This window comes from Lissotriton vulgaris, chromosome 6, assembly GCF_964263255.1.
Source record: "Lissotriton vulgaris chromosome 6, aLisVul1.2, whole genome shotgun sequence".
NCBI lineage: Eukaryota > Metazoa > Chordata > Amphibia > Caudata > Salamandridae > Lissotriton > Lissotriton vulgaris.
Genome location: NC_141694.1, coordinates 621,917,031 through 621,942,111, shown reverse-complemented (window position 1 = coordinate 621,942,111; position 25,081 = coordinate 621,917,031). Strand labels below are relative to the sequence as shown.

The 25,081-nt window shown below is 41.9% G+C and overlaps 1 protein-coding gene across 1 annotated transcript in view; it reads left to right on the top strand.

Moving 5' to 3' along the window:
• Positions 1-22,173, top strand: part of FUT9 (fucosyltransferase 9) — a 603,582-nt gene extending 581,409 nt beyond the window's left edge. The window contains exon 5 of the mRNA XM_086925245.1: positions 20,390-22,173. Coding sequence (XP_086781371.1) covers positions 20,398-21,477 — 1,080 coding nt within the window. The 5' untranslated portion in view covers positions 20,390-20,397 and the 3' untranslated portion in view covers positions 21,478-22,173. The remainder of the gene's footprint in view (positions 1-20,389) is intronic.
• The last annotated feature ends 2,908 nt before the right edge of the window (positions 22,174-25,081 follow it).

Below are 25,081 nucleotides of genomic sequence, written 5' to 3'. Positions count from 1 at the left end.
AATGAAAACAATTATCATTAGAACAGTGTCTTGTTCTATGCAGGACATTAAAGCTGTGATCTTTTCCAGACAGATCTCCAATGTGAGACTAGGTGAAGGTTTAACGGGCAAAGGAGGCTCCTGCTTTCCCATTTGTTAGATTAAGCCTTAATGGAAGTTTTCAATCTGGATCGACCATATGACAAGGCATACGTGGCAAGTTTATGAATGCTTTAAGCAGATATAGAAGCTTAGGTTCTAGCAGCATCAGTACTGGAGACATCCATGATTAATGTGCTGTGTGGAGAATGAGGCCCTATTTAAAGACTATGGGGCTTATTTACAAGCCCCTTGCGCCGCAAATGTGTCACATTTAACACGGGGAAAAGTGACGTAAGGGCGGCGCAAGGGGCTTGTAAATAAGCCCCTATGTGCCTTTTATTTATGTTGAGACATATATATGTTCTTACCTTTCTTTGTTATACAAATGAAAACAAAGGGAATGGAGATTAAAATTGCTGCATATCTGAAATTTTGTGACTTAAATACAATATGCCAGCAACATTGAATTATCAGCCTAGACAATGAGAACTATATATTCTCTGAAATATGAAACTCTTGTGCTATTCATTAAGTCACAAAACTTCTTCAATCATAAGATAAAGAGAGCCACAGGAAATGTATAACATTTTCTTTAGTGTTAGCCACATTCACTGGTAAAGTAAATAGATATGACATCTAGCAATGACCGAATATTGTCATCAACTATTACAGAATCATGGACGGGAGCAAATATGATATCATAAATCTTGTATTTTGAAGTTCCCAGGTGAAATGTAGGCTGCATGAAATCATGAATTCATACCACAAAATGAGTGTCATCACGTAAAAAGTGCAGAAAAAAGGGAAAAACTGCAAAGCATAAAGTGGAAAAGTCTCAAACTAATCCAAAATATAACCTAACCGAGCAAGAAAAAAATAAATACAGTTAAAATATATATTTTTTCGTTCGCTCAAAAAGACTCTCACTACTACCATGTCTAATATGTAACTCCGCCGCTGTTACAAGGATAAAACCGCAAAGTTTATAGTCAGAGCTGGCTGTAACAAAAGAAAAATAAATAGTCCACATCTTCGTTAATATTTCAACATTCAATTAAACTGTAATCAAGAAGGGGTGCCAACTGAAGCATGCATGACTTGAAACGTGGCCATCTCCGTTAGACTCCAAGCCACACTCCCACCCGACAAATAACTTAGTGAAAGCTACCTTTCAAGGTCATGTTCGTTTTTGATTCTGTCCTGGTGACTCGTCTCAACTGACTGTAAGTTTAGCTTCATTTTTAATGTACGCAATCATTTTTTTAAAAAGACTATTACATTCAATCCTGGCACTTGAATCCAAAATCAAAAGTAGGTAGCTCTCCGTTAGCCTCCAAGCCACACTCCCACCCGACAAATAACTTAGTGAAAGCTACCTTTCAAGGTCGTGTTACTTTTTGACTCTGTCCTGGTGACTTGTCTCAACTGACTGTAAGTTTAGCTTCATTTTTAATGTACGCTATAATTTTTTTTTAAAAGACTATTACATTCAATCCTGGCACTTGCATCCAAAATCAAAGGTAGGTAGCAACTAGCCATGGATTTGATATCCACCCAATATGGCAGCTACCATATTAATTGCAGCTAATACCATTTTCAGAGTGCTTCTTTATAACACAGTTTATTTCATTGTCTTTTCCAATTTTTGAGCCAGTGAGAACCTGGTTAATTTGAATGTTTGGCTGCTTTTCCTCTTTTAAAAGTAGAGTGCTGTTCAAGGAAATAGCTTTATATTTAAAATCTCGTTATCACTTCCTTGCATTCTCACTGCTATATTTTAGAAAATATTCTTCCTTTGTGTCACGATCTTGGTAACAAAGAGATGTGTCTGTTATGTGAAAGACGTCCTAGGGCTTTCTGCTTTATCCCTCAATCCTCCATCTCGGTGTTATCAAAGGAGGATACCTGCGGAGGTTCATATTGATTCCTAACGTAAGCTTCCCTTTGAAAAAGTTAATTTTTGTCTTTCAGCCCATACTTAGGGGCACACAGAGTAGGAGGGAACTTCCGCATGGGCTGCGGAGTTCCCTCCTGTGCAATTAGGATGTGACCGCCACCCTGGCGGTCACATCCTCTATTTTTAACATTGCGGCGGGTGCGGCTTCAAGCTGCACCAGCAGCAATGTTAAAAATGCACGCATTGCATTTGTATGTAGAAAGTGGCAGGCACCGCGCGGTGCCTGCCGCTTTCTGCATACAAATGCAGAGGGGTACCATAGGTACCCCCCATGTGCATCCCCCACCCCCCCTTCACCTAGGGGGCCCGCAACGGGCCCCCGCAGTGAAGTTACACATGCTTTTCCACGGCGGAAAAGCAGCCGCGGACAAGCATGTTTCAGAGCCCATCCTAATCTGGCTGACGGTGTCTGAGAGACACCGTCACCATATTAGTGCTTTTCCGCCGCGGTTGTAAGCCAACCGCGGCGGAAAAGCTGCGGATGGAAACCAGGACCCACCAGCCATCCTAATGTGGCGGTGGGTCTTTGGTGGGTCCGCAGAGGATTTTCCGCATCCTCCAGGCCGGCGGTGGCTACCGCCGGCCCGGAGGATGCGGAAAATCCTCCATCCTAATGAGGCCCTTAATTTGAGCCGCGGTTTATGGTGCTCAGCACCAGCACTACTTAATCGTCAACACCGCCGCTCGTGAACTCGACCCAAAGGTGCACTTTTCGCGACACAATCCTTTTTTGTAGTCCCGGGGAGACTAAGTGATTTGCCCTGAATCTCAGGATGTTAAGCCTACTTCGAGACTCGAATCTGGTTCCACAGCTCCAAAGTCGGCAGCTCTGGCCCTTATGCTGCACCTTTAGGGTTTTTGGTTAGTTCTGTTATTAGTGGCGCTAATAGGAACAATTGTCTGGTGGACGTTGCTACTCAATACAAGAGGCGTTAAAATTTGCAGAACTGCAATATTAAAATACCTAGCTCAGGAAGATCCACAGCTTAACTGTTGTTTGACCAAATTCCTAATTAAATATGAGGAAATATCAAATAAAGACTAGTGGCAAGGCTAAATGGTTACAAGATGTATTGTTGAAGACTATGCTAAGTGGACCACTTACTCTTGAGGAATGATATATCAAAATGCTCCTGAGCAGCCTCGTCGACCCTTGCTTAGCCTCAAAATCTAGTAACGGGAACATTCAAAACAAGGTTAGCGGCCTGGTAAAATAGTTGTTTGATGTAACACTTGAGATATTGGGGCATATTATCAAGGGGGTTTATCTCTGCTTTTTTGGCTTTAAAAGCCAAGAAAGCGGAGATAAAATTATCTCCCTATTACCTAGCTGTCGCTAACACCAGTTAGCGACAGCTAGTAGGAGATAGCGACCATCTTGGGCCCCACTTTGCATGACAGAGAAATTTATCACTAATGACATGCAAAGTGGGCGTTCCAAGATGTTAGCGACTGGAAACAGTCGCTAACATCGCTATCTCCTATTACCAACTTTTGGAGATATTGGCGCTAAGCGCGAATATCTCCAATAGCTAACACCTGCCCTGAGCAGTTCTTAGCCATGTTATCCAATGGTAGGTGGATAACATGGCTAAGAGCATTAGCTCGGTAATGCTTGAATATCGCTGACTTTTCAGCGATATTCACGCATTGCGGATAATTTTTATCGCATTTGCGATAAACCTTGGTAAATCTGCGATAAAAATCGCTGCAGGTCAGCAATATTTTTTTGTCTCTAACCAAGCAATAGCGTAATATGCCCCATTGCTAATATTAATATTAGGTCATTTTATTAAATGTTTTGTTTACATTATATAGGAAGAAGTGTAAATATCATGATAAGAAATAGTTTTATCTTTAGATAACAAAAAAGTGATATTTGTTTTAATGTTGCTATTGTTGTGGTTTTAATTAACTGAACAATAAACGTATTTTTACTGTTACTGCGGTGGACGTTGCCTTCTGAGGCAAATTACCAAATTAACCACTGATTTCACCGTGGCCTACTATTACATGTGGGATGAAAGATTCTATAGCTATATCTTTGCAAATGCAAATTATCACTTTAGACATACAGTCTAAGCATCACTAGGATGCCAGAGATTTAGTTTGGACGCAATAAATGTAAATAATTACTGAGTAGAACCACGGACGTCAATTCACCAAAATGCCTGGGGTAGCGGAAGGGACTTCACATGCACCTTGACTTTCACATAGATATGCTTATAGATGCACATTCATTCACACATGTACACACATAAACACACTCTGCACACACATGTACACACATTCACACATACACAAACTTTCTCTTACATAAACACTCAAAACGGCAAGCACGCACACATCATACCTAGATTTAAAACCATTTTTTTACTTACCCCAGCTGCCAGGGAAGGTCATTTTCCATCTATTTGTCCTCCATTTTTTATTGAACTAATAGCGAATAATGTAATATTAATCACTATTAGTGTAATAATAAATTGACAAATTGCCACTGAATTGCTTCTGCTGATGCTAGGGGTTACAATGGCAGTGCCACGGGTCACATGGGCATGCCAGGGGTCGCAATAGCGACCCCTGGTAAACCCTACATTACGTCCATGTGTAGAACAACATGTGTTGAGCACAAACGGATTACATCACACACCTACTGTTGGATTTACAGCATTTAAATGTGTCACCGCTATTGGTCGTGCCACTTGCAAAGATTTTGTCAGTAATATCTGAATGTGCCAGCAGTAAAAGCTGGCAGGGGTGGAGAAATCTGGCACAGTAATTACAAATAGCGCTGCCAGGAATTCCTTTGAGTATTGCTGTCAGTAATAAAAAGGTAAATTCAGTTGCAAACAATGTTAGCACATTATTTAACATTGTGAAATGGGCCCTACACGCTGATAATATTCGTAAAAGAATAAAAAAGGAGGTGTAAGTGTTTTAGACACAATGCAAAGTCTCTTCTCAAAACAAAAAATCAAACTGATGTATCCCTGTTATTGACCTGGTTGAAACTCTCAATTAAATATTGGATGTCACCCTGGATTTAGGCCCCTTGATCGTTGGCAGTCATACTACGCACTCGATCAATCGCTGTTTTGAGATACGTGTGCAACCTACAGGCACAGTTTTAAATCCCAGGAGATGTATTAAAATCTATTTAGGCAATAGTTACAGATCCTTTTACTCTTGTGGTAGAAAACCTATATACCCATCAACTAACTTTATTATAAGAAATGCATAAAAGCACTATTTGGTATAGTAAGGATTCAAGAAGCTGTATTAAAGCATGGCGATTCTTACATTACTCCAAAATCGTCTCGCTCAACCTATTAACAAGACCTGCTTTGTTTGACACAAGCTTGTTGTGGGAGTTTTCTTGAATGTGTCATTTCATAATTCTATAGAGGCTTGAGGACCAGTCTGTATTTCACTAAAACCTAAATAGCAGAGTGATGTCACAAAAGGAAGGACACTGGAAACCGAATTCATTTTGAATTTCAAGAGCTGTAGGTCATTCTCAGGATCAGGGTACAAAGAGCACTCTGGGTGAGTGGGAGGGCACCTCTATAAGAAGAACTAGTGGCCCAGGCGGGACTGGGCATTGGCAGATGAAGGAAATGATGTATAAGCATGCCTCCAATGAAATCTGTGTCCTGGGACTTTACCACATGTTCCTGAAAGTTTTGGAAGGAACCAGAAAGACGATGTTAAACTTTGTGTGAAGTTGATGCTTTGATATTTTACAGCTCTTAGTGGACATGAAGAAGGTGCCAAAATTAGCGACCAAAGGCAGGGTTTCTAGATGGGCAAGATCTCCCGGATTAATTCACTGTGAGCACCAGTAACACTTGGTAGAAAACAATACTCCATTTATTAAGTCAAGGTTATCAAAATGTATTCACTTGTGTGAGGCAGCCTGATTCCTGCACCTGCAACACCTTGGGACACAAACAGATCTGGTTCCAGATGATTATGCTGCCATTGTTAGTAAAAGGTTCTTCCATGCTTTAAAATTGCCTTACAAACCCCTTTCTGATTCTCAAATCGATTGACACACCAAAGTTGAACTTAAGCCTAAACAAATCGATTGCTTCACAAGTACGCCAGTTTGACGTCATTTTACATGTGAGGCTATTTTATCAAATGGGCAGAAAGTGGGAATTCCAGGGTGGGATTCGATGAGCCACTACAACTTGGGAGGCACCTTCCTCTACGCTGGACAGATATTCCCGCTCTGGATAAAACATCACCTCCACTCTGTTTCCCAAGTGTTCTTCTAAAATCATTTGTGAATTCCAAAAAACATCATAAAGTTACTTTAAACCTAAACCCTTGGAATATAATGTATACTTCTATTTTGAAGAATTATAAGGTCCTTAGAGAGGCTGTGAGAAAATGTGTTGTTCATACATCCATTTGTCACTCCACTGACTCACTCTTGCATTCCCCCTCTGGCACAACCAGAATAATTCACACACAAACTCAACAATATATGCAAGATAACTTAAAAGAATAAAAGTAGAAGAAAGAAAACATGCTACCATCTAATCACGGTGGGCATGCACTTGCAATAACTAAATTGAATGAAACAGTGTTCGTCTAACACAGGTATTGTAAACATACTTTTAGTGATTTAAATTCACGCATTATTGCCATATTCAGAACCAAAATGTCTGCCATCATGGAATGGTAAAACAATAATACACTACGGACAACAGCATTTTAAAATGGTCTCCTGTATTAGAAGTAGCTTTTTGGGATGCGGTGCACTGCAGATGAAATGAGTGGCACACACTCCAGACATCGTTCTGCTAAACATGCTCTTAAATCCCTCCACTGGCTCCCTGTGGAGAAAAGTATTGATATTAAAGCCCTTTGTATTGCTATTAAAGCCCTCCACAATCACAGACCAGAAAACCTAAAGCACCAGTTCCACTGCAGAGAAACCTCCGGTCATTGTCTCTAAAGCTGGTGGAGGTTCCCAGATTCCAACTTTAAAGCTGGGAGCGGGGGAGCAAAGTTTTGTTGCTAACACTGCCAGATTATGGAACTGTCTTTTCACCAATTTACAAAAAACTCCTCTGTTCTGCTTTCTTTTAGAAATTCCCTAAAAACCTGTCTTTTCTCCCGTTAGTCCATCTCCCATAACGCTAGGATTGATTGCTCCTAGTTTTTGGTTTCCTCCCCAGGTTTTCCAGCACCTAGACGCCTTTGGGTATTAGCTCACGCTTTACAAATAAATAAACAAATGAAATAAAATGCTATATATCCCATTAGGGCTTAACAATGATTCTCATAGGGCAAATCTTCTAAATTCGGGGACTATCAGTGGTGGGAACCAACACCAAAACCATGGCCCACTAAGATAATCTATTAGATTCAATGTATCAAAACATAACATTTGTAAGCTTTAATTCTGAGTATTAGCAATACACTCTTAATTACCTAATGTTATGTTATGTTATGTTACCTGTTTTGTAGAGCGCAACAGCTGCCCCAGCGACGGGGCGTCCCGGCGCTAGAACCGTAACACAATCTACTGGCTGCGAAAGGGGGACCTACGGGGCGGGAAATAGATGGGTTTTGATCGCTCTTCGGAAAGCTAGCAAATCATCCATGCAGCGGATGTGGAGAGGGAGGGAGTTCCACAGCTTGGCCCCCAGTAGCTTGAAAGAGCGACCTCCGATGCGACAAAATTTCGTCTGGGGTATCAGAGCTAGATGTTGCCCCATAGACCGGAGGTTCCGTTTGGGCTTGTAGGGGGTCATCAGAGGACGGAGAAGCTCTGGGCCTTCATTCTTTAAGATTTTAAAGGCATATAGGAGGGCCTTGAACTGTATACGGGCTTCTATGGGCAGCCAGTGAAGTCTGTACATAGTCGCTCTTACTGAGCACCTTCTTGGAAGGCCTACTATCGCTCTAGCTGCCGAGTTCTGGATTCGTTGGAATCTTTTTATCTCAGCTTTATTAGCTCCCAGCAACAGGACGCTCGCATAGTCCAGTCTTGATAAGATGGTAGACTGCACTATGAGTTGTCGTGTCTTGGAGTCGAAATAGCCTAAGATGGGGTATAGGCTTCTCAGTAGTCCAATGCAGGTTGCGGCAACTTTTTTAGTGTGCGATTGGAAGCTCAGGGACGAGTCCAGCCATACCCCTAGATTTTTTACTAAGTTTTTTGGAGGGGGTGCTGGGCCCAGGGACTGAGGCCACCATGAATCGTTCCAGTTGTTGCTGTTTTTTCCCATTATCAGTACCTCGGTTTTGCCACCGTTCAGTTGGAGGCAATTTGCTGTCATCCACTTGGCGACAGCAGACAGTCCATCCCTGAAGTTGGTGGCCTCCGGGGAGGGGGCCTCACTAAGGCTGATGAATAACTGAGTGTCGTCAGCGTACGACACCATTGTGAGGCCCCATCTCTTAGCAACCTCCGCCAAAGGTTGCATATATAGATTAAACAGGGAGGGACTGAGAGCCGAGCCCTGTGGGACACCTTGTCCTATGTCTTGGGGTTTGGAGATAAACGGAGGGGCAGATACCCTGAATGATCTGCTGGTTAGGAATGACCAAAACCATTGGAGCGCTGAGTCCACGATTCCTATATCTTCCAGGCGTTTTAGCAGAATGGCATGGGACACCGTGTCAAAGGCCGCGCTGAGATCGAGCAGTATCAGCGCGGCACTTTTACCGGTGTCCATGATTTCCCGCAGACTCTCAGTGGAGGTGAGGAGCGCGGATTCCGTACTATGGCCCGGCCTGAAGCCATGTTGGGAGGGGTCCAGGATATTATATTTCGCCATATACTCACTGAGTATTTTATTCGCGTGGGCTTCTGCTAATTTAGCGACCCAGGGTAGCAGTGAGACAGGCCGGTAATTCTCTGGTTTAGCGGGGTCTAGGGAGGGTTTTTTTATAATCGGGGTTACCCAGGCCTGTTTCCAGCAGATGGGTACCGTGGCCGTAGCGAATGATAGATTCAGAATCACGGTTAGGGATGGGAGGAAGAATCCCAAGGCTCCTAGAAAGTGACTAGGTCTCATTGGGTCTGTGGGTGCACCCGACTTCACCTTCCTACAGAGTTTGGTAAGTTCTTCGCTGGAGATGGCGGGTAGGCAAGTGAGCCTTGCGTCTCCGAAGGTGGCATTAGGAGAGTCGATGTCTCCTGGGATGTCCTGGGTGAAGGTGTTGTAGATTTTCTTCACCTTGTCTGTGAAGAAGGTGGCTAAGTCTTCACATTGTTGCGTGGAGTTGATATGAGTGGCCGGTTTGGCTCCGTTTTGTATTTTTTGCACAATTTGAAAGATAGTTTTCGTGGGGTTTGGGCTGGATTCTATTTCAGAAGCGTAGAAGGCAGCACGGGCTATCCGAATTGCCTTGTGGTAAGATTTCAGCGAAGCCAAGTATAAGATTTTATCATCCTGCTTATATTCCTTCCTCCATTGCCGTTCCATTTTCTTGCAGGCTTTCCTCATTTTTTTCAGGCTATCGTCAAACCAAGGGTTGGAAGGAGTACTACGTCCTTTAGTCCACTTGGCTGGTATGATATTGTCCAGCCCCTTGGTGATCCAATCCTGGAAGGACGCGTAAGATTTTTCTATGTCGTCTGTGATCTCCAGGGTAGGTTGCCCCAGGCTGGCCGCAAGGTCACCTTGTCGGAGTTTATGCCAGGGTCTTTTTAAACAGGAGGTGGGTAGTTTTTTCTTAAGAGGGGAGTTATTCGGAATGGAGAGGGTTACTAATGAGTGATCCGTCCATGCCATAGGTTTAGGGTCATCCGTTTTGGCCTCGGGAATGTTAGTAAATACTGGATCAAGTAGGTGTCCTGCTACATGTGTGGGAGATTTGACCAGCTGGGTTAGTTGCAAGGCGGCTAAGTCCGCGACAAAGTTGCTAATTTTAGCGTCTGTTCCATTGTCTAAGTGGAGATTAAGATCTCCTAAAATCGTGAAATTAGCCGAGCCAGTGATCAAGGCATGTGTAACATCGATGACCTCTTCCGTGAATTTAGCAGAAGGCCCCGGGGGTCTATAGATAAAAAGGCCCGAGAAAGTGCAGTGGGGGCTCGTGGAGATTTTAAAACGGGCACATTCGCAGTCTGCAATACTTTCCTTTTGGAAGAAGCAGGTAAAAGGGGTTCTGTAAATGGCAGCAATACCGCCTCCTCTTGAGTCTCTATTGATGCACGTCATAGAGAACCCGTCTGGTATTGTTAAATTAGGGATGCTAGTAAGGTCGTCTTTGAGCCATGTTTCACTTAGAAACATTATATCTGGGTTCTCGTCCATTAGGAGAGTTCTTACCTCTGCATGGTGTTTAACCAGCGATCTAACGTTCAGCTGCATGATGGTGAGTGAGGTATCGTTCCTTATGATCTCTTTATGGCTTGTCAGGCATGGTTCCGGTATGGCCAGATTACAAAGCTTGCAGTATAGGGAGGTACGACCAATGCAACCTTCTATGTTGTTGCATCTGGGGCCGATGTTAAGCGACCGCAGAGTGTTACTGTCGTAAACGATTTTTTGGGCAGGGGGTCTGGCGAGAGGCGAGAACTTGGCGAGTACGGAAAATGCACATCCCTAAAAAGGGGAGAAGGGGGGGTGGGTGTGGCCTAGAGGTAGGCGTGGCCTCTACTCCTCGCCGTCAATGGCGGCAAAACATTTGTTTTCGAGTGGGTCAGTTGCAGCGAAGGAGTCGCTGTTTGAGCGTATCACTGGCCCGCAATGAAGGTGGCAACCAGGTGAGTGCGCGTTTTAAAAACAACAAGGTATTTAACAAGTGACACAATGAAGATTTCAGATTTTAAAAAGATTCCGTCGTCTTCCGGCTTCCGCCTCAGGAGATTGCAGGGTTCTGGTAAAGTAGCGCTAGAGGCAGCGTTTATGTAGTGCGGCGGGTGGGCGTGGCCTATAGGTAGGCGTAGCCTCTACTCCTCGCCGTCAATGGCGGCAAAACATTTGTTTTCGAGTGGGTCGTTGCAGCGAAGGAGTCGCTGTTTGAGCGTATCACTGGCCCGCAATGAAGGTGGCAACCAGGTGAGTGCGCGTTTTAAAAACAACAAGGTATTTAACAAGTGACACAATGAAGATTTCAAATTTTAAAAAGATTCCGTCGTCTCCCGGCTTCCGCCTCAGGAGATTGCAGGGTTCTGGTAAAGTAGCGCTAGAGGCAGCGTTTATGTAGGTAATAACTTTAACATATTCTTTTCACAATCAATATGTCAGGCCTACTGCTTTTAGCGTAACTTTTATAATAAACACTCAACGAGGCAGCCTTTATCATTGGCTTGTGACCATAACCAGCTCAATTCCATTTTACTGAGCATAAGCATTCCAAAAGGCAACCATCTGTCATACAGAATTAAAAGTAGAAATGTATACAAAATTACACAGTTGGTGAAGCAAACATCATCTCTCCTAAGAGCGCCTAACACGGATTACAATAGTGCATATCTTCTATCCGCATCCCAAAACTTTTGCCTGCAAACAGTAAAATTAAACAAAATTCCTGTATTCAGGCTTGCTCACAGTGTAATAACAATTAATCCTTAAAGGACTATTGTCACACATCCTCCACTTCCCAGGTAGGCTCTAGGCTGAATATTTGCTGGTCGCCCAGATTCAGACACACAGATATTGTGATACCACTTTCCTGCCGAGAGGGGTTTCTGATCTTGCATCGCTCTATACCAGGCTAAAAATGCATGCTAGGGTCTGCTGACCCTCGTGGAGCCTAAATCCCTGGTATATCAAGGAATGGGACACTAGAGAGGGCCTTGTGAGAGCTAGAGAGAATTACTTCACTGACAACAGAGGCTCGGTGGAGTCTGAGGCAATGGGGTGGGAGGCATATAAATCGGTAATACTTGATATCTAAGATATCAGGGTTAAAAAAAGGAGGCAAAAAAACAACTGGAGGACATAGAGCACCATTTATTGATGTGGTAGGAAGATTACCTGGCCATTGTGACTTCTCCGCTAGTGCATCACCTTGCAGTCCTGTGGGAGAATACCAGCAGATAGAGGAGGAGGAGGTGCAGAAACAGCTTAACGCCGCGCAACATAGACGGTTGGTAGGTTAGATTAGATCGGTTACAAGGCTGGGAAGCTCCTAGCTTGATTGGTGCATTGTGAGGAGGGTCAGATATGGGTGAGGGAGGGGATCAGGACAACTTGGAGTGTTATGTACACAGCCCTAGAAATGACAGAGAGGTTATTGCCTGTTCAAAAGAGACTTTTTCTGCTTTGGGTCGTCGTGCCTCATGGTAAGAGCAGGAGAGAGCAGGGGGGGCTGGAGTCACTACAGTCTAGGCGCTGGATCAGATCTCATGAAGTCGTAGGAGGGAATATATCCAACAATGTTCAGGAAGAGATAGACTCCAGCCCCGGGGCCAAATGTAGGATGAAGATCAGGTAGGGCATACAATGGGGAGCTCGAGGCCCTGCAGGCTTCGCATAGCCTCCGCATGATGGCCGAATACCTCCATGAGGAATGAGGGTGATACTACATGCCAGCACCCCAAGCTCACTGTGTTTTTTGTCCTGCACTGTATCACCGGATAATGCTGGGGGTGGGCATAGTGATGGTGTGCGCTTGATCTGCCCTGTAGCTCCACTTACTGGCTGTTGTACCATGACTGTATGGGGGAGAATCACAAATGGAGCCTGATGTTATCAGGGTGGGGGGCGCAACACTGCAGCCGACCCCGCTCCCTGGGTGGCCCTCCAGTAGCAGGATAAAAGGCTTTGGGACAGTGTGCTCCAAGAAGCCGTCCAAGAAATTCCCAGGTGCAGGTGCCTCACTCCGCTTAGCTGCACCAAACCGCACATCGACTCATGCACATGTACACTAACCAGAGGCTCCAGCCAGCACATTGCAGTAGAAGGGTGCCATCTTCAGATCAGCTCACATGGGCCTATTTTATCGTGGTTGGCGGGAATGGGGCCAGGCAAGGCAAGCAGGTACCCCAGCTGGACTCAATAGTCCCCATCCTCAGGCTCATCCATGGCCCCTGTGGCTGCAGCGCCTCCAAGACCTGAGCCTGGCCACAAAGGTCCACCGCCTCATCTTACCCCCTTCAAAAAGGCATCCATCAGAGGATAATTGGCCTGCCAGGTGCACAGGCTGCTGCAATCTGACCTACACATCTATGGCATGAGGATTTAGTGAGAGAGTGCGAAAAAAGAAAATTGTTTCAGGTGTACTGCTCTGGAGTTTCACTGCGGCATGACCACCTTGGATGCCGGTGTGGCCATGGCCCCCCACAAACAATGAGTTGGCAGAGTCCAAGAGATTTTGCTACCTGCAGGTTAATTACCTTACTAGTCACCTTGGATACCTAGAGCAAACTGAGGAAGACTCCCCTTTGAAATATAGACTCCTGAGGGCCCACTTCAACGCCATATCTGTGTCCATCACCTATGCCACCTTACTCCAGAACTGAGTACAGCCTTTAGACAAATTGAAGGGTAGCTGGGAGCAGGACTGGGCATGCGGACTGGGCAGAGGCATGCAGATATCCCTGACAGATGGCGATCAGGGTTGGCTTTAATCTCATACAACTCAAGATACTGCACATAGCATACAACACAAGGACAAGGCTCCGTGTCATGGGCAGAATTCCAAATGCTAGGTGCCTGAGGGTCTGTGGTTAGAGGGGGACTCTGGTACATAACCTGTGGGAGTGCCCAAGACTGTAGGCATAGTGGCAGACCACATGGGGACACCTAGAGGAGGCAGTGGGAGATTTGGTGTGTCTGGGCATCTGGGGGAGCATATGTTGCCACTGTATTCCATCTTGTTCTGTAACACTGCACTGATGCTGGCCAGGAGGAACATCCTACAGTCTTGGGGTAAAGAGAAGCCTCCCAGCACGACCTGCTGGGAGCAGAACATGGACTTGTGTATGCTAGAGGAACGGACGGTGTATCAGTCATGGGACTGCCCGAAGACGTTTAGAGCACATGGGTGGAAGTGAGGGAGCTAGGGAATTAACCAGTCGGAACACTGCACGGTTGAACACTTGGACAGGGAGTTAGATGCCACATGGATACATCTTGCTTCGTGCCTGTCAAGATTGAGACATTACCCAGGGATGCGGAAGTTATACTGTTGATGAATTAATTGCCATTTCTTGCATACTCTTATTTGAAAATAAAATGTTTTTAAAAAAAAGGCAATTGTCTTTAACAAATGCTGATTGCAATAGGCATGTCAGGCCTACGGGCTTTGTTATAATATTTTATGATAAACAGATCAAGCCTATGAAATCTGGCATGACTTTTTCCAACTAACCGATGAAGCCATTACCCTTTATCATTGGCTTTACACCTAACCCAACAGTGGCCTGTTTAACTGCACATAAACTGGCAAAAACATTCATACATTTATTAAATAAGTAAGTAGAATATTATAGCTTGCAAAACAATATACAGCCCTCCTCAAAATGTCCTAACAAAAATCACCACAGTGACAACACCCAGGGTTTGTCAGATTGGGTGGCTAACACCAAACCGCTTGCCTACTATCGTAATCTGTGAAATTACAAGTTACAACATACCTGTCTATAGCCTGCAACTGTTAAAGACTTAGAGGCCTTAAAATATGCTTTTTCAATTTAATAAAGTAGACCAACAGCCTTTGTCATAATGTTTCATAATAAGAAGAATAGTCCTATTGCATTGTACGTAATGCTGCCAGTGTTAGAAAAAGGCCTGCAGCTCGTCACCACAATCAGCGGTTTTGAGTGCAAGCTTTTCAATAAGGCAAACACCAGATACAAAGTCATACAAACACTATACTATTGCTCCTGAAACAGCCTAACAAACATTCTCACAAAGCCCCCCTTCTATGTCCATGGTTTGTAACACTGGCTGTTCTACAGCAAAACCATTGCCTAGTATATTACTCTCTGGGATTCCATGCAACATAAAAACTATCTGTAGACTTTAATATAGGGCAATAACAATCCACAAACGACTTTCACATATAGTTTTCACAATAAGTACTTAAGTCCCATAGCCTTTAACATATCATTTCATAATAAGCAGTTAAGGCGAATAGCCAAGATCATTGGCTGGCCACTATAGCCAAGTCAGTCCTGCTCCATCAAGTATAAACTTTGCCATAAGCCAAAAAGTGCAATACAATAAATATTTTTAGTGAAAGAACACAAATTCAGCCCAATAAAATCCTGAACCCAGGGAAACCAACATATCGGTGAGCCTAAGAACCTCAATAAGTAGGACTCTGAATGCTCTCTTTTGTTGATCACATAAGGTCAGGAAACCGGTGCGCTGTCAAGTCAGACCTAAAAATCCAAGTAGATTAGTGTGCCTGCCCTCCTCCCATCTGTGCTGCTGCCAGAGAATAGCAAACACCGTAAATTAATTTAATAGCATTAAAGTTCCATGTGTGTGCCCCTATCAATTCAAGCTCAGGCAGCTGGATAACAAAAGGAAAATTTTCACTGCTGTGGAGACATGCTCCTTTTTATGTAAGCACACAACTTCTGTCCGATCAAAAATAGTGCTCCAGGCTATCAACATGTGGGCGGAGACAAAGCCCCTCTCCTGGCTACGCCTCTTAAAACCTTTTTTCAGATTTATCATATACTGGCGACAGCTGTGCTGTCAAGCAATATCTAAACAGGGGTAGGGAGAACACATAAATTAACAGAACATAAAATGTCCATGTCATGTTATGTTAGGTGTATTTATATAGCTTACCACTCACCCGGGAGTGTATCCCGACTCTGATATCTCACTTAAGTGATTACATGCTTTAAATCTATTGCTATTACACTCTATTATGTTGTCTTGAGGAATTTGTAATATTTTAAAGGTCTGATTAAGACAAATATATCACATAAATTGACCGAACATGACACTTCACAGCAGTGAACATATGAATGAACGGAGCTTTTAATGAAAAAGGACAGGTATCAATTTGACATACATATACTGAGTGTATAGAAAATGGCAAGTCAGATGTTAATGATTTGGAAGCCCAACATCCCTCCAAGTGCTGGGATTTTCATTTAAGAACACTTTACTCATTTACCTCTGAAACATCAGAATAAATTAAAGGTACAAAGATTTGAGACTTTGAATATGCAGGCAGTGAGAATGAGCCATGCATACTGTGCTGTCTGGTTTGGATGGGATCTGGTATTTCTCTCCATTCCCTTCTACTCCTCTGTTGAGCTCACAGAACGAAGGGAGATTACACCATGAAACATGCCAGTCACTTGCAATTTAGAAGCTTAATTGCATGACACATCTTGTTATCTTACAAGACAAACGTCTGTGTTGCCTCTCAGCTCTAGTTGGGAAATACTGTATTTCTCATACTCCCAGTAACAGTAAAGCTGTAACACCCAGGAGAGCTTTTTATATTCACTGCATTTTGTATACCTGTCGGATTCAGAAAATGAGTATTTAAATATTGTGAAAACCTTTCTAGACAGTCAAGTCCAAACCACGACGAAAGAAGCTCTTTTATGGTGTGAGTCTCACACTACTTTGTTAATAGCGTGGATTTGAGTATTCTTTGTAGGTCTGTCAATTGGATGTATGACGTTACAACGCATGCTTTTACCACGCATGCCTTTACAACGCGTTTTTTACAACGCATGGCTTTACAACGCATAGTGCTTTGGGGCGCTGGATAGTGAATAGTTGAATTTACTATTCCAACTCCAGTCCCCGTGGATAGTAGGGAAGGCGTTGGATAGTAAATTAAACCTATTCCCTATCCTAGAGCGCCCCCCAGTGCAATGCGTTGTAATGGTTTGCTTTGTAAAAGTTGCGTCGCAAAGGCACTGCGTGATAAAAGTTGCGTTGTAAAGGATGGTTCCCCTGTGGGCCGGGCAAAAGGAAACTCGGCACTATTCAAATTGGAACAGATAAACTTGAATCTGTCCATAAGTTCCCTTATCTGGGGTTGGTTTTCGCTGCGAACGGCTCTTGGAGTGGGCATGTGGCCCACGCCACGAGCAAGTTCTCGAAAGCCAACAATTCTGTTCTGAGTCTCCCCCGCCCTAAGAAAATCGGCGCCACTAAAGCCATCGTTAAAATTTTTAAACTACAGTGTTCCCCTGTTGCCACGTATGGAGCCGAAGTCTGGGGATTGGCCAGCAGCATTGGCATTCAAAGAGAGGAAAATCGTTTTTGCAGGAAATTGCTGGGAGCACCGATTTCCTCTTCCAATTTCATCTGTCATAACGAACTTAATCTCCCCTTCATAAACGATTTTATTAAAGTAAGACCAGCACTCTTCCGGATCAGAATCTGGAGGAATGAGGCTGCTGTCCTTACGCAAAACATCGTTAGGGACTGCCTTAATTGTGAAAATGGCATGCAGATCCACTGGTTTAAAGAAGTTTTTAAAATATTTAATGAAATTGGTAGAGGTATTTTGTTCACTGAGCCAACGGCTATTGAATTAAAGGACAAATATGAGGTCCAAAAGGCACTCTATGCACTTTACCGCAATGAACGGCTTGGAATTGAATTACAGAAATCAGGGGTCAAAAAATACATTGGTAATGGTCTCTGTATGCAAATCATGCCACCCTACCTTTCACTCCCTATGTCTAATTGGGAGCGTTCTCTACTGTTTCGTCTAAGGGCAGGAACTGTGAAATTTTTGCTCTCTTTTCCTCTGGGGTATCAACACCATATTGACCTTACCCCCTGCCCTTGCGACGGTACAAGCACTCAAGATGATCTGCACTTTTTGTTTTTCTGTAAATTTTATGTGAGATATACCAAATGGCTTTTGACCCCATATTTTAGAAAATTCAGACCTCTCACACTTCAGGAATCCTATATGTTGCTGCTCACCCTGGACACTGATGAATTGACATTTCGCACTAGCACTTTCCTAAGACTAGCTATACGCGCACGTAAGACTATGGAAAGTCCTTGAAATCAGATTCAGTCATAAAGATACTACTGATAAATTTTATAAGATAATGAAATTAACTGTCTAACCATTGTATGAATTGCTTTGTTTTTATGGAATGTAATCTTTTTAACTGTTTTGTATTATGTGTATATATGTGCTTTGATGTGTCCGGTACTTTTATGAATTTTATCAAATTCGAATAAAGGTCTTTTGAACTTGAACTTGGATGGTTCCCCTGTTAATTGCCTTAATGAATGACATGCTTCTTGGGCAGATGCCAAATATAAGTTTCCCAAGAACTAGTCAAAATAAAAAAAACTCCCATTGCTTTGAATCCTACAGGCAAATACATGTTCACTCATCGCCCTTCTGCGCCACTCTGTTAGTGCAGCTTAAGGGAATATTGTAGGTGTTTCGATACTTTTTTTCGTGGCCTATGCAAAATTTAAATCATGCCGGCTTAATTAGCAGAACGAGGAGAATTTCGCATTCCACTTGTTATGCGAAATTACAACGTGTCCCATAATTATACTGCTTGGAGAGCTGCAAACGGTTGTTGTTAGCATCTGTTGAGCTTATTGCACTATTTTTGTAGTACAAAACACATTTATGTGTTATAAATTGAAACCCGCATGCACTGTGCGCAAAAATCTAGCACTAAATGACGTGTAATTTTCCTGAAATTTCACTTAGTTCTGTAAGAACAATTATGCAAATTTTGCACACCTCTATTTTTTTCCTGTTTCAATTCCATCTCCCTCCTTCTGAAGTTTTGGTTGCTGTGGAAAATAAAGATTGACAGTAGCTGCCTCGCACATTTAATGAAACTCATTTGAATTCTAGGCCCAAGTTGGGCTTGGACCTGTGCTCTGACAGCCAATCAGGAAGAAACATTGCTATTACATGCATTATAAAGCAAAAGAAAATCCGAAGCATGCTTCTTGCATATGTCCCTCCACTGTAATATCGATTGTGTATATAAAGTCAAACTACTACAAACAAATCCTAAAAACATACTTGAGCTCTAGGTCTTAAAAATTCTGAAGATGCCTTTAATTTCCACTATTTTTCACAATGGGCCTTATTCACATAGGTAAGTTACACTTTTGGGTATGTTTACACATTTGAGTAAACATTTCGGTATGCACCAACTGCATTTTTCTAGTACTTTAAACTTTTATAGTAACTTACACTTTTGTAGTAAGTGCAGCACTAAATGGCCAGCAAACTCCCTCCCATAGAAAATAATGGAGGTAGGGACTTACTACAAAAATAAAATTGCCAAAAAATTGGAAGTTACACAAAAGTGCAGTTTGCAAATACAAAAGGTAGTAAACGTGCTCAAAAGTATGTTACTACAAAAGTGCAGTTTGTGAATAGTATGTTGTAGTACTTGTTGTAGTACTACTGTAGTACTACAAAACGTACCTCACATTGCAGTTTGTGTATCAGACCCACAGTGTGTAGAAAGGAAGACCAAGAGGGAGGTTAAGGATGGAGGATTACAAAGTTCAGAAGGTGTGGTAGTAATGGTAGTATGGAGGTAATGGAGCACAGGGACATAGAGGATGGTAGCAGGAGAACAATATTTATTAATTCATATTTGAGGGAAGGGCACACTGAAGATGGGTTTCTGGAGTCCAGGTATGTATTTTTGTGAATGGGGGAGGCACCAAAAAGCAGTGTGTATAATCTACAGCAGGCCTAATGTATTTCCTCCTGTTTTGCTTTGCTGGATCATGAGGGTCGGTCAGTAGGAGAGTGGAATTGAAGCCCAGAACACATTCCAAATAAATTGCATAATTTTCAACAAAACAATGGTTTCATTCTGTGGCTTTAATTGACATAGTCAGCTCCCACTATATGATGTCACACAGCAGCCCTCAGTGGAAATTACCCTTGTTGTTGCAATTATAAATGACTTACATTTCTGTGCCAAGTCCACAAAAGAAAGATACAGGTATAAACAATAAAATTCTCATTTGTATAAATCTGAAGAACAGAGTCTTTAGTTTGGAAGGGGTGACAACTGGCATATTCCTTCTAAATGACAGTGATACATAGAGAACTGTTGGACATTCAACGAATACCCTGATGCACCTGGGTAAACCTCAGAACATGGTATGCCTGGCCATGACGTTTGTTTAGATAACAATATTTTAAATGTTATTGTGACTGTTGTGTTTTTTTGTTCTTTTATATTCTGCTAGCTATCCAGATATTTCCAAATATTTTAACGCTGCCTTCCAGATACACATTGAAATATAAAAGGACACTGATTTAAAAAAAAAATAAACATTTGTGATATTAGGGTTTAAATTTGTTATTGGGGCGTGTTTCTTGTTACTGGGTACTTAAAAGCAAATCTTGTCTGATTAATACTTTATCTGGCATAGTTTCCTTGCTTTTAATAGCTATTTTGTTTACTCTCTTTCTTCTTTTTTTTAGGGCAAATTATGACATCAACATCCAAAGGTATTTTCCGACCATTTTTAATCATTTGTATCGTCTTAAGTTGCTTCATGGTATGTGTGCTAATATACGTCAAGCCAACAAACAACTGGATCTCAAGCCCCATCGAATCCGCCAGCTCAGTTCTCAAAATGAAGAGCTTCTTTACCACTAAAAGTGATTACTTCAATGAAACTACGATTCTGATCTGGGTGTGGCCTTTTGGGCAGACATTTGAGCTGAAATCATGCAACACTTTGTTCAACATCCAAGGATGTCACCTAACCATCGACCGGTCTCTCTACAACAAATCACATGCAGTTCTTATCCATCACAGAGACATCAATTGGGACCTGACAAATTTACCACAGCAAGCCAGGCCACCCTTTCAGAAATGGATATGGATGAACTTGGAATCCCCAACACACACACCACAGAAGAGTGGCATTGAACATCTTTTCAACCTGACCTTGACTTACAGACGGGATTCAGATATTCAAGTGCCTTATGGCTTCATGATCGTCAGTACCAATCCCTTTGAGTATGAAGTGCCAAGCAAAGACAAATTAGTGTGTTGGGTTGTTAGTAACTGGAATCCAGATCATGCAAGGGTCAAGTATTATAATGAGTTGAACAAGTATATTGAAATTCAGACCTACGGGCAAGCTTTTGGAGATTATCTAAGTGACAAAAGTCTTATCCCAACTATTTCAACTTGTAAATTTTACCTTTCCTTTGAAAACTCAATCCACAAAGACTACATCACCGAAAAACTTTACAATGCTTTGCTGGCTGGATCAGTGCCAGTTGTCCTGGGCCCATCCAGGGAAAACTATGAAAATTATATCCCTGCAGACTCTTTTATTCATGTGGATGATTTTCTCTCCCCCAGAGAACTAGCAGACTACCTTCTGTTGCTGAACAGTAATAGTGAGATGTATCTCAGTCTCTTCAACTGGAGAAAGTATTTTACAGTGAATTTATCCCAGTTCTGGGAATCACATGCGTGCCTTGCATGTGACCATGTAAAAAGACACCAGGAATACAAGTCTGTAAGCAATCTGGAAAAATGGTTTTGGAACTGATTTAACCCTTCGAGCACTTTGTATAAGAAGCCTGACGATCACTGTTTGAACTGAGTTGATCAAAGACAACTTCCTGTGTTTTCTGTCAATTTGCCAAATTGTATTTGCTCTGTAGTTTGTCAGATACTTTAAAGAGCATCGCCTGATGTTAGCAGCCATCCCTGTTAAATTGGACATCAAAATGTACATAGCTATTTGTGTGCACTGATGATAGGTTTAATGTTTACTGCATTTTTTAATATTTCCCGAATGTCTGCCCAGAGTAATGTGAAGTAGTGATAGCAAAGCAGCTTATTTGCGTTTCTCTTTTTATTGAACACATTCCATAGCCGAATTGAACATAGACAGAAATGTCATCAGATGTCATTTATAAATGAAACATTGTTTTTTATTTATGAAAATTATCCGTATAGATGTTTTTGAGAAAAATATCTAATGACTGAATTACAACATCTAATAACATTGTGTGGCAAAATAGAAAATTGAATCACAAAGTTTTTTTTCTGTGAGTAGTTGTTACTCATGCAGGATACTCCACAATTTCCAGGATTAGGTCACATCTACTCTTGTAAAAAAGCTTTGTGAAATGGGCCCACTGTTCTTTACATTTTAACCTATTTCTACTTTTTTTAAATGTCATTGGATAGTTTTGTGAAATGTATGGGACCACAATTATGTGCAGTGCATTTTGTCTATTGTCTTTTGTTGTTTTTCAGTTATTTTTTAATAATAAAAATCTTCAAAGTATTTTTATTGTTTTTCAAGAGATTTGATATGGGAATGTCTTTATCCCTGTAAACTAAGAAAGTTATTGGGAGACCAGAGGCTGATCTTTATTCTTTGAATGTTTTGAATCAGCTTGGAAAGGTTTTCCTTATGTTTCACTTTCCTTCATGCTGTTCAGCACTGAGTTTGTTTGCATTCTGATGACCAAAGCTCTGACCAGAAGGACCAGCAGCAGTCTCTCAAACTTCTTCAAGTTCGCTATCCTTTTTTTTGCGCATACAGGGTGTAATCAGTTATTTACTGTAGTGAGTTGAAATGAGGTGCTTTTGAGTTAATCATTTTTCATTCGTTAAAAGTTGCCTTACATTTTCAAGCAAGGAATGTTGTACTAGGTGCCAACAGAATGCAAGGTTGCAATATGTGCATATTGCATGTTGAAAAATCATGAGCCGTACCAACAATACATATGTTTATTTTTTCATTGTATGCAGCAGGATTTTGTCAGCAGCCAGCGTGGTATGCTGGGTCCCATACACTGTGTCTCTAAACCAATTTTCACTTAAGGTATCCATGGCTCAACCTTGATACAAAGGTCAAAGAAGCAGGGCAATACTCTAGAGGGAAGAGGGTTTTTCATCCCTTACAACACAGTTAAATGATGTAAAGAGCGACAAGGCACAATACCAATAGGTACAATATATATATATAGTTCAAGAAAAGTGCTGAAAAATCAGTTCCCCAGTAAATGAAGTCTGTTGGAAAAGTGTGAGGGGTCTGGTTGAAAACAGTCGAAGAACCTATGGAGCAACATTGAACTTGTTTAAGATTCACAACAGTCCAAGAAGTTGATTTGTGGGAGTTGTTCAAACTCGTATCTGGATCTGCCCAGGTGAAACGAGTGTCTACTAGAGGTGGTTAAAAAACCACTGTCCTCATGTCTTCCAGATGTAGAAAATTGTCAAGTCATCTCCTGTCTTGTATTGCAGTTAGAGTTGTGGTTTAAGGTTGAAGACTAGTTGTGAGTTGGCAAACCAGGTTGAAGATCTACAACAAGTAATATTAATCCAATCTAGCTTCCGCACAATGTACCATGAATCTTAACTTGTGAAACTCATTTTGCAAGAAACTTTCAGCTGTTCAATTTTTCAGGTCACCCATGAAGATTTTTGACTTCTTGGTAAACAATTTCAGCTGGCTCCATATGGCTTGAAGTTCTCTCATCCACCCACCAGTCAGGAGTTCATGATCCCATGAATAAAAGCTGGACCTCACCACCAGTCCACCACAAAAGCACCAATACCTACTTACATGCATTAGAATACCATACAGTACAAGTATCCTGCAGGTTTCCAGATTCTTTATTTCCTGGGTGTCTAACAGACGGCTTCTTTGCATACAATTCTGAGTACCAGTTCTCCATTAAGCCTTTTCACTGTCCCATGCTTCTTCACAATGCTCTCCCTTGGGGCCGTGCCTTGTTGTTGTTGAGTACCAGGATTCCTGTAACTTTCAGAAAACTAAGATGGTGTAAGATGGTGATAGAGGTTGCCTTAATCAGAGCTTAGTTCAGCCTTCACGCACACTGGTTTGACTGGTTTCATGAGGCTATCTTGGGATCTTGAAACGCAGAGCAGGCGGATTCACAAACCTGAACAATTCAAGCAGGTTCTTTCTCTCTTCTATTCAACAATGTTAACTTTGATGAACTATGTCAGGGTGAGACTAATTGCTCAACTGAGAAATTTACCAACACTCTTCTATTGGTCAACACCTTGCAGAAATGTGAAATAAAGTTAATTCCAGATAGCTGAAATATAAAAAGAAAATATAGCCTTTAACACCTCTTGATGGCAAGAGATACCAAACATCTGATTACATATGTGAGCTCCTCATATTGAAATGATTACATCCCAAGGGAATCTAAACTCTCCATTGAACACTTAGGGAATAATTATGCGCAATAATCAGATTAGGCTTTTTGAAGATTTTGGCTGCAGATCACACTGTGACCATTTCCCTATACATGGCAGATGAGGAGACATTTTTCATGGAGTTGACCATTAGCTGCCTTCTCCATACTGTAAATGGGACATCACCAGGCCACTAAGCATGCACCATAATTTACAGTGTTGATGTTAAGAGTATTTGGATACCTATTCAGTCTAGAAACCAGGCCAATTCAAAATATTGTATGACAGTCAAGTCTTTGGAGCTTTGCTATCAGACCCGAATACCAAAGAACCAAAATGTAGAGCAAAGGAAAATGCACATGTCCAATAAAGTGTAAAACTGAGTAAAGCATTTGAAGCATTTAAAGCAGGGAAGAAACGTTTTTTAAACGAATTCTTTCTTCATTGGCATTTTTAACAATATCAGTATAAAATTTTACTTGAAAAATACTCTGTTTCATTTCGTAGTCCTCTAGTACAGGCCATGTCCCCATGAGAATTGGAGCTATCTCATGGGTAGCTCAGGTTTGCCCGCCCCTTGCCTTCAATTTAAAGGCAATTTCTTAAAGGTTCTCATATAGAAATTATTTTTGTTTATATCTGAGCATAATTCGATTGATTGTACAGCACACATGATTATGAATGTGCAGCAGAGTATTTTAATATTCACTCCCTAATTTTATCAATCAAATTGATTAAACACTTAATAAAAAAGGGGTCACCATCCTGTGGAGAAAAAACAGTTATCTTTGGCAAGTCTTGCAATGCAATCAGTCACCAACAATAGGCAATTTAGAATGTTCCTTTGCTAGATGATGTTTGCGTGGATTTTGAGACCTGTTGTGATGGCATACACCTGAGGGTCCTATCAAATACATTCTGATTCCTGTAGTGTGTCATCAATAACTCAGAAATCAGCGGAGTCTATA